The 10,270-nt window shown below is 30.8% G+C and overlaps 1 protein-coding gene across 2 annotated transcripts; it reads left to right on the top strand.

The window, feature by feature from the left end:
• The first annotated feature begins 20 nt into the window (after positions 1-20).
• LOC117167475 (syndetin) lies at positions 21-10,157 on the top strand. Of its 2 annotated transcripts, none has more exons than XM_033352444.1 (8): positions 21-397; positions 975-1,499; positions 5,646-6,328; positions 6,433-6,811; positions 6,938-7,696; positions 9,398-9,519; positions 9,593-9,782; positions 9,866-10,157. In XM_033352444.1, the coding sequence occupies exons 1-8, from the start codon at positions 308-310 to the stop codon at positions 9,974-9,976; spliced, it is 2,859 nt and encodes a 952-aa protein (XP_033208335.1). In that variant the 5' UTR covers positions 21-307; the 3' UTR covers positions 9,977-10,157. The 2 variants fall into 2 exon arrangements, with proteins under 2 accessions (XP_033208335.1, XP_033208336.1); XM_033352445.1 differs by having other exon boundaries at positions 22-255.
• The last annotated feature ends 113 nt before the right edge of the window (positions 10,158-10,270 follow it).

Below are 10,270 nucleotides of genomic sequence, written 5' to 3'. Positions count from 1 at the left end.
CAATCCTAACCTGTATTTACCACACTGACATCATTGACAGTTTTATACAACTTCTGCCAACATCTTTGGATGTGTGCTTCTTAAATCAAAGAAGTGAGAGCCGTAAACGTGTTTAAAAGAGCAAAATACGTGGATCCAGAAAACAGAGTCGCTTAGAGAAAAACACTGTGTAAGAGGCAGGAAACAACGGCAAAAATGACAGCACCATGAAGACAGCTATTGACATTCCTTGCAATTAGTTTAACTTCATTATCGGTGAATAGTTATATATTATAGTTTAACTAAAAAGCGTTCGATAGCCATCCAGATGGATAAAAAGAAGCTCAGCTTGTCTGTTAAAAACTCCATTATGATGGAGGACCTAAAATTCAAATTTTTAGGCCTTCTCAACAAACAGGTTAGATTTCCCAATTGCTCCCGATTTAATTTTCCATCTTATAATATGGATTGAAATCACTACACACGTCATTCCTCGTTTATTTTTCGGGAACGGAATTCTGTTTGTCATATACGCAGTTGTATATTATACGTAGTTGGTTCTTGGTTATGTTGCTTGTTTTGCAATTAAATCATTTAAAGACGTGTGTTGTAATTTGCAGAACGAGCAACTCTATTTTATATCTAATCAAAATTGATTAATGTTAAAACGTTAGCATATTATAGAGGAACGATGTTTTCAACACCATGAAAAAATTGTTTCTCAATAAAAAATAGTGCGAAAAATGCATGACCTCGGCTTTCTCTAGTGTTCTGCATTCTCTTTTAACTCATATTCGTTTTGTTTGAAGTATAGTCACGCCGCATGATTAATCTCAAATCCTCACTACAAATGCATGGACATTTTCCGAAAATATAAAATGCATACAGTTTTGCGTATATTCTACTGAAAATAATTTGCGGGTGTTATTGAAAAATGCTTTTTTCTTTAAAAAGACTTTCAGAGCGATAAAGAAAACTTTTAATATTTTTTTAAGAATCAACCAAAAATACCATCTATGGGTCTTCATCCGGATTTATTAAATCCTCTCAGTTCAAGTGAATCGCATAACCATGAAGATCGTTATTCCGAAGCTGGACAATCAACTGAAAGTGAAGCAGTTCCCGACCAAGAAATATTAGAATCAATCGAACAAATTTATTACGAAGCCGATAGTGATTTCGACCCTTGTAGGTACGAGCTTGAAAAGCTTCCAAAAGAATTAAACTCCAAGGATATAGAACGTTATTATAAAAAATTGAAGCAGCAACACCAGGTAGTTTCCAAAAAGGTGCTTCAGTTGATTCTCCAGAAACAAAGTGACTGTAAAGAAGAGTTTGAAAGAATTTTATTAGTACAAGAGCAGCTTCAAGACACTTTAGCTATTTGCAGAGTTGGAAGAGCAGATTTGAATTTAGCCAGGAAGCAATTTACGACAGCTAGTCTAGGAATTCTCGCCCACTATCGAAAAAGACAGATAATCGAGGACTTACTCAGCAGTTTAAATACTATTAAGACTCTCGTAAGTTTTTAAAATATATTTCTACTCGTATTAGTTTGTCAATTAGATATTCTCCTATTAAAATTTAGGATATTTAAATGAGATAAAAGTCAAACTTAAAATCCGTTTTTAACGTCCAATAATCAAGTTGATATGAAGAATTCCTGAAAATAAAATCAAGAATCTAATGACCAAATTTGGACAACCACCACAAAATGTTCCCATTGCAATCTGAAAAAAAGGAACATCTTCCCCTTCTCCCTTCCCCCTAAAAAGAAGAAAAAAATCATTCATCTTTAATTTGGATAAAAGTAAAAAACAGGTAAGAAAAATGAAAGAAAAGTTTTTCTTTCCCCCTTTTTATTTTTGTCTAAATTTAAGACGAATGGTTCTTTTTTCTTCTTTTTTAGGGGAAGGGAGAAGATGTTCCTTTTTTTCAGATTGCAATGGGAACATTTTGCGGTAGTTGTACAAATTTGGTCGTTAGATTCTTGATTTTATTTTCAGGAATTCTTCACATATTCTCCTATTTACATAAAGATCCAAGAGTCATCAAGGCAACTAATTTCTTTTGATTGAAACTTGATTAAAAAATCTCTGAATTGTTTAATGTGAAGCTTCTGAAAGCTTGAAGTCTTTCGTATTCAATTTTATGATCACTTTATTCTTAAAAAAATGTTGTCAATAGTTAGAAGGCAAAACATATTTGAACAATAGGGTTTTTCGGTCTCCTTTTCAAGAATCGACTTTCAACTGTTCCTACAAACCGGTCGAAGTATGGAGAAATTTGAAAAAATTCACAAATGTTCTTCCAACATCCTTTGATATTACATTTTTCAAAATTCTAATATATTCAATAATTTACTTTTTACAAATTTACAAATACAAACACTTTATCTTGATATGCAATGAATATATGATGCCATTTAATGACTGCAAATATGCAGTTTTATGATGAGAGTGCAGTGCAATAATTACATTTATGACAAAATGATTGTTACGTAAGAAATATTTTTAATATTTCTCACCTTAATCATAATATATAAACAATTCTTCGTTTTTTGTTGAGTGAGTTGCAATCAAAATAAGTGCCGGGTCTCGAATTTCCATCCCTACATTAATTTGATGTTAAATTGTTAACTTTTTAAATTATGAAATCATTCAGTTTACAAGAGTAATTCTACATTTTTTTTAGTTAAAAATGTACCATCTTAGACCGAATCCACTTTTAAATTATGCAGGCTGGTGGGTGACATTTTCAGGATTGGCTTGCCAATGAAATAATTTTTTTTTTACGTGAAAAGTTATGAGACACAAAACAAATATATTCTACTTACCATTACTTTAACTCTTGGTATTTTATTGTTTTTAAGTAAAAAGATTTATTTTGATTTTTTGCTGCTGAAAATCTTGCTCTTTTTGAATTTTTCAGGAGTGATAGATAATAGGTAGTTAAGTTATCATACTTTTTAAACCTAAGGTGTTTTTTTTTTTATTTTTAAAGAAACAAATTTGTTTTTGTTTTTACTCTTGTTACACTTATTAAAATTTAACATTTATTGTTTACTCCAAATGGAAAAAGTATTATTTGATTGCACGTAACGATATAATGCACTAAAAACTATTTATAGAGCTATATAATATCTATCACAAAATTTCAAAAAAAGGCAGCTGTTTTCAGAAAATTTCGTGTTATCATTTTTTTGTAAATCGAAATAGCTTTACCATTTTTTATTCTTTCTTCTTTTGTCTCATCGGGTTCGAAAGTATGAACAAAACTTGATAAACTGGAGCAAAAAAAATGTACAAAGGGGCAATATTTTAGGAAAACATTTTTTAATAATTTTGGTTTCCCGGAAAATCAAAAATATCAAATGGAAACTTTATGGTAAATAGACTATACTAGTACGCCCCTTTTTGGAAAACAGGTTTTATCTGGTTTCATCATACTCTAAAACATATCCGATTTTTTTGAAGATGACTAAAATTGAAGATCTTGCCATGTATATATGCAATAAAAATAAAAATTTCTATGTCATGGTGATGTCTTTTGTTTTAAAAAATTGAGAAATAAGACAATGAGGAAATTTGGTTTTTTATATTGCTATGTTGAAAGCTTTTCTATTAGTCCAACTTCTTTCAAATATTCAAATTGTCCAATATAAAATTTGCTATATTCAACTGTCATTGTTTATCATTGGTTAAAAAATATTTTTTAAATGAGAAAATTAAATTTTTTATACAAGTATGCTGGAACTTTTACTTTATGCCCGACACCTTTCAGAAATGGTTTAAATTTAACGCCTTAAACTACCAATCTAAATTATAAACCAAATTTGCTATATAAAAGTAGTGTTTTTTTTACCAACGAGTATAAAACTATGATATTTAACTTTTAAGACCATTGTGCTGAAATCTTTTCTTTAAGTTCGATTGCCTTCGAAGATGGTTGAAATTGAAGGCTTTGGCATGTGGAAGTGCTTTAAACAGTAAAATTTGCTGTATTACTGTGTTGTTTTTTCTTAACAGTTGGAAATGTAGAAATTTTGTTTTTTATGTTATTGTGTAGGACAATTTTGAAGTCCTTCAGTCTTATTTGACAAAAAACAACTTTTAAATTTAAAAGAAAATTTTTCATATAAAAGCATGAGATTTTAATAGAAAGAATTTTTTAAAGTAAAGTATTATAAAGATAAATATAGTTTTCAGTTTCAGGCAAAAAAACTTATGTATTTTAATCAATATCCATTTTCCCTCTTATACTTTTCCAAATTGATAAGTATGAAATTTTGAATATCTTTATAGTTGAAAAATGTAGATGAATATTTGTAATGGCTTGAGGAAATCAACGAATTGGATTATCAAAAAAGGTAGGAAAGTTGCTTAGATTTGGAAAAGGATTAGAGGGAAAACGGTAAGGCGTTAATCTGTTGTATGTTGATTAAACTACATAATTTTTCTATAATGACTGTAATAAACTATACTAACACTTATTATGCCTCAAAACCTCAAAACAAATTGTGGAGCTTCGAGGATTTTTTTATTATTTTCAGAAAATCAAAAGCTCTTTACCATTTCGTATTATCTTTTTATGTCCTTTGTGGATTTTAAAAGAGTGCAAAAACTGGATAACTTGACACAAAAGAACTCAATAAATATCTAAAAAAATTCCAAAAATAGCACGGTTTTTAAAGGGAAATTGACAAAAACCTAATTTTAATCTTCAAATTTGAAACATATTTAAAAAAAATCTATTTCATTGGCAAGCCAATGCTGAACGTATCACGCACTGTCCTGCATGATTTGAAATGGATTCGGTCTTTAGGTCCTCATTTTTCAAGCGTACATTTTTAATTTTAAGTATTTTGAAATTCAGTTTTGAAGATTTAAACAGTTATCAATGAAAAGCGTTTGAAATTGAAAACTTTGGATAAAAAAATTCGCAAGCTTATCAATTGTAACCATACATTCAATAATGATATTGTAAATCATACTGTATTTGTGTATTACAAATTAAACAATAATTGATTTTACTATACGATTCAGATTATTCTGTTTAAAATTAAAATAATTATTTATAGATTTACACGATGAAAATTTGACTGTTTAAATTAACAAGCCTTAGTAGTTGAACAAACGTGAACGTTCGATTGAAACTATATAAATTATTTTCAATCTTTCAATATTTTTAAATTAATAGATTAATAAACTCAATTTGAAATTTTTTAATGAAAAAATAACAATTTTTTATTATTCAGTAATACATATTTGTATGCTCATTTAAAACAAGTAATTATAAATCCAATATTTAAAACGGAACAATTTGAAACTGAATTATTTGAAATTAAAAGCTTTGAACATTACAATATATAGTTTTTAACTGAATGTATTGTATTCTGATGTATAAATAACAATTAAACAATTAATAAATTAAAACGACTTAAAATAACAATTATTTAACTCAACAAAAATTTTAATAGTTTGAATTTTTTTATTTAAATAACGTAAGCAAATTTTGCAAAAAGGGGAAACCGTGAATTAGCTGGGAACTTTTTTCTCGATTAAAACTTCCACCCTGCAAGTTTTTAAAAATCCGAATTTAGGTTTTGATTTGAAAAAAGTCAAATAAACAAGGGTAAATAAGTTAATTCGAATTTTGAATTTCAGCAACGGACGGAGGACCGTCTACAGGAACTTTTGAATGAAGAAAACTATCCGGGGGCAATTTCCTTGCTGTTAGAATGTCAAAATGCTGCGCAAACTTTTAAACATTTCCATTGTGTGGCAGCTTTGAATGGAAAACTCCAGGACACTTTAGAGCAAGTTGAAGAAACCTTAGACGTTACTCTAGCAAAAATGTGCACGCAATTTGATGTGACGACCTACTCTTCCGTTCAGGAAGCCTACAATCTTCTGGGAAAATCTCAAACAGCAATGGATCAACTCCATATGCACTTTACGGCAGCGATTCATAATACGGCATTTACGGCTGTTCATTCATTCGCTGGTGGAGATATGAAAAGACAGTATAAACAGTTATGTCTCTCGACATCACAGGAAAATTTCATTCCTTGCTTGACGGAACTTTGTAAATCCATGTGGGCGATTCTCAGTTCTTATTATTTGATAGTTAAGTGGCATGGCTCGCGTGAAAATCAGGCGAAGCAGGACACTTTAGAGAATAAGGATTTAGAAGCGGATTTTAATCAGCAGTACGTTAAGCAAAAGCTGGAAAATGGAGTTATTAGAATTTGGCATGATGTCGAGACGAAAATCTCTACTTTTATGGGGACGGATTTGTCGAATTTTAAGTTTGAGCAGTTTGTGCAGGTCTTGGGAATCATTAATAGGTGAGCAGGTGTAATTGAATTAATGGCATTAGGATTTTACAGCAATCTCGCTCTACATTTCATTTAATAAATTAATGCAAATAATTTTCATTGGTACGTTTCAGACTGATGAAAGTTGGCGAAGAATTATGCGCTAGTAAGTCTGAGAATTTGCAGGAGTGCATCAGGAAGCAATGCTTGTCCTATTTTTCGAATTACCACATATCAAGGTTAGACGAGTTGCGGATATTTCTGGAGAACGATGGTTGGGAGCTTTGTCCCGTGAAACCGACATTCGTTGCGACACAGCTTCAAGAATTCAAAAGCTTGAAACCTATTCTAAACAGCTTTAAGAACTGGAATGCTTCCGAGAGTTCAAGCTTGTCTGAAAATGAAAATTGCGTGACTAATGGATGGTTACAGAGGTGCTTAGACGGAGGAACTTCGCCTTTTGATGTTGGCTTGGACGAGACAATGGATGAAGATATTCTAGCTAATACTGGGGTAGAGAATTTTATTTTTTGTTGTGCTTATTTAATCCCGAGGCGAAATTTTATATTTGTGATTACTTTGAGTCTGTAACTGTTTAAAATTTCTAATTTTGATCATTTAAATTGACGCTTTTTTCAGGACGATATATCAGGATACTTTTCGGACGATTCCGATGAAGATATTCCTGAAGAACTGCGACACGATTACGTAGACGAATCGGATCACGCAAAAGTGATTAAGAAAAAACACAAAATAAAACACAGTGGCCCGATCGTCACCAATACAACCTTAAGTGTCCTCAGAGTCTGTGGAAAATATTTGCAAATGATAAGACTCCTGAAATCCATCGCTGTGACGGTTATCCAAAGTATGATCCAGTTCTTCGAGCTCTACTTTTACACCGTACACTTATTTTTCACCTCAGACCTCGTAATCACGAGTGACTCTCTCTATAGTCCGAAATTGAAGCTTGCCTTGGCCCGAATGAAGGAAAATCTCATAATTAATGAAAGTGATATGGAGAATCCGTCGAATCGAACTCATAAGATTCAACAACCCCTAATATCTCCAATCGTGAATCTCACGCAACCAGACAAGCTTCACGGACTTACTGAACGAGCTGTGGCTGTGGAATCTTTAATTTTTTTAGGACAACAATACGAGAGTTTTAAGCACTATTTTGAGCATCTGATAGCGAATAGTCCAGAGCGAAATTATCTGCACCAATTTTACGTACAGACGATTACTTCGGTGACGGATTTAAGAAAGCCTGTTTATATGGCTGTGGTTTCGCAGGCTCTTGATATTGCTGGTGTTTTGATTCTCATGACTAAAGTGAATTGGGAAGTCAGAGACGTCATGTCTCAACATAGTAGTTATGTTGATAAAATTTTACAGGTCTGTACTAGTTTTGAAATTAATGAATCAGGGTGTCTAGTGATTCCTAGAATCAAAATTTAAGGTCTTTTCCAGGTTTTCCATATCGGCGAATAACCGTTTGATACATTCAAAAATATGAAACATGCCCATTGATGGTAAACTGCAGGGTGGCCCTTTAAATTTATGGCTCGCAAAAATTTTTCACGGTCAGCGAAATTAAAAAAAAATCAGACGCTAAAAATTTGTCCCTTCTGAATTAATAAAAACTGATCTGCAAATGGATGCAAAAACGATTGCATTTCTTTTATAAACTGATTAGTTCTTAAATTAGAAGTTAAATTATTTTAATTTTAAATAGTTAAGTCCTTAAAATGCTTCGAAATTTTATTTCAAAATCTTGATACATCTACATGTCGTTGTACATTTTTTCAAATTTTGAATTATTTAAAATTTTTTTTTAGAATTTCTAAATCAACTTTTCAAAATAAAAAACCATTTTCAATTTTCCTAAGAAATGTTTTTTATTTTTTTGATGACTTTCTAAATTTCTAAAAAGCTTCTAAATTTTTTGTTCGAAATCTGCCAAAATCTACAGTTTGTTTTAAATTAGGCTGTGCCTATTTACCCCTAAATTTTGGTAAGATTTGCCGGATTTTGTCGGTACATATAGGCATTTCGTTTAAATTATTTAAAATCGTTTTAAACTAATTTTGAATTTTTTTCAAACCCTTTTAAATATCGCTTCAGCTTACTAAAATTAAAAAAAAAATAACAGGTGTTCAACTGTTAAAAATTTAGATTTTAATATTTAATTTATAATTACTGATTTTAAATGAACAGTAAGATATTTCTGAATATTAAGTAATTTTTATTTTTCTTCATTAAAAAATGTCAAATTGAATGGTTTCAAAATGGAATATTTTAGACTGAAATAATATTTTAAATTTATTTAAAGCTTTTAATTATGATTATTTTGAAGTTATTTTAAAATTGAAAATAGTTCACGGTATCAATCGGGCTTTTGCATTCGTTTAACTACTAAGAATTTCTAATTGAAACAGTTTAATTCAGTTTTAAAAATCAGTAAATAATTTATATTCACAGTTCATGAACTAAAAAGGTTTTTTATCCAAAATCTTCAATTCAAATGCTTCTAATTTTTAGTTATTTAAGTCTTTAAAGCTGCAGTTTAAAATTCCCTAACAGGATGGGCTTTTTAATTGAAGAAAAAAATTCCCAGTCATTTTCTGGTTCGCAAACATTTTTCACGGTTAATAAAATTAAAAAATTTGAACTCTAGAGCTAAAAATCTTTCCATTCGAAGTAATAAAAATAAACTGCAAATTAAAGCACCCAAAGTGAGTTTTAAATTATTTAAAATTGAAGTTTAAAAATTTTTAAGTAAAAAAATCTGATATTCAAACGTTGAATAATTTACACGTATAAAATGGTCTCAAAAATTTCCCAGTCATTTCCCGATTTTTCACTGCAGTGGCCACCGTAAAATACATATTAAAACGCTACTTTGATGGTTTATAATTTGATATTTTTCAAATTAGGATGTACATTTAAATTACTCTTCGCGCTTCAATGAAAAAAAACTATAAGAAAATTATAAAAATGCACGGTTAACATGAAAATGTCCAGGTTTTCAAGGTCGCCAGACGCCCTGTTAAGATGTTGGGTAAACATAAATTAATCAGGTTTTTTATTTGATAGGAAATGCAAGTCTTACGTTTGCGACTTAACGATACAGGGAATAGAGTGCCTTTGCCTAAGGAAGTAGACAGTGCGATTTGGGAAAATGTGGCTCATTTGGTGACGCGGACTTTAGTGGAAGGGTATGTTTGAATTTGCTATTCATTTTTAAAAGTCTTCTAAAAATTTGTACTGAATAATTAATTTTTATTATAGTTTTTCAAATGCCAAAAAGTGTTCCAATGGTGGAAGAGGTTTGATGCAGCTTGATTTTACTCAGTTGACATCAAAGTTTGAAAGTTTCACTTCTCTGAGACCCATGCCACATAAGGAATACGTCGAATTGTATATTAAAGCCTTTTATCTTACAGAAGATAAACTAGAAGAATGGGTGAAAGAACACAAAGTAAGAACTCAACAATTGTCAGTCTGAAATAGTTCACTTAAGTGTTTCATTTACATAATTTAATTCAAAATGTAAATTCTCAGGAATATTCAACCAAGCAATTGGTGGGACTCGTTTCCTGTACCTGTCAAAACAACAAGAAGACGCGACAGAGGTTAATAGCGGTAGTGGAAGATCAAAGACCAAACAGATAGCATCAGGCGATCCGCTACAAAATTCCCGAAGACGAAGTGGAAGGAATCGATCTCTTAAAAAGCGCCGGAAATGGAAACACAGACTATACAGTTCGATCCTTATCCTCTGGTTTTCAGTGAATCTCAAATGGAACTGAATTGCCTTCCAAAACATTCGTAGCATGTACTTTGTACATATGAAAAAAAGACAAAATTGCCATAGACATATCGATGCGTGAAACGCATTCGTGGATCTGTTAGCAGTTATTCTTCTTTTCTACGGTATTTTTAAAAATAGAGATAAACCGTTACTGT

Source organism: Belonocnema kinseyi, chromosome 2 (genome assembly GCF_010883055.1).
Source record: "Belonocnema kinseyi isolate 2016_QV_RU_SX_M_011 chromosome 2, B_treatae_v1, whole genome shotgun sequence".
NCBI lineage: Eukaryota > Metazoa > Arthropoda > Insecta > Hymenoptera > Cynipidae > Belonocnema > Belonocnema kinseyi.
The sequence above is the reverse complement of the archived record's forward strand: the minus strand, read 5'-3'. Positions and strand labels throughout refer to the sequence as shown.

What these genes read in the sequence shown, in the direction of transcription:
- LOC117167475 (XM_033352444.1), top strand. Translation starts at nt 308, where the DNA reads ATGGATAAAAAGAAGCTCAGCTTGTCTGTTAAAAACTCCATTATGATG. An exon ending in ATATTCTAGCTAATACTGGG is followed by an intron (nt 6,812 to 6,937) that starts GTAGAGAATTTT and finishes CGCTTTTTTCAG; the next exon opens with GACGATATATCAGGATACTT. An exon ending in ATGTTGATAAAATTTTACAG is followed by an intron (nt 7,697 to 9,397) that starts GTCTGTACTAGT and finishes TTTATTTGATAG; the next exon opens with GAAATGCAAGTCTTACGTTT.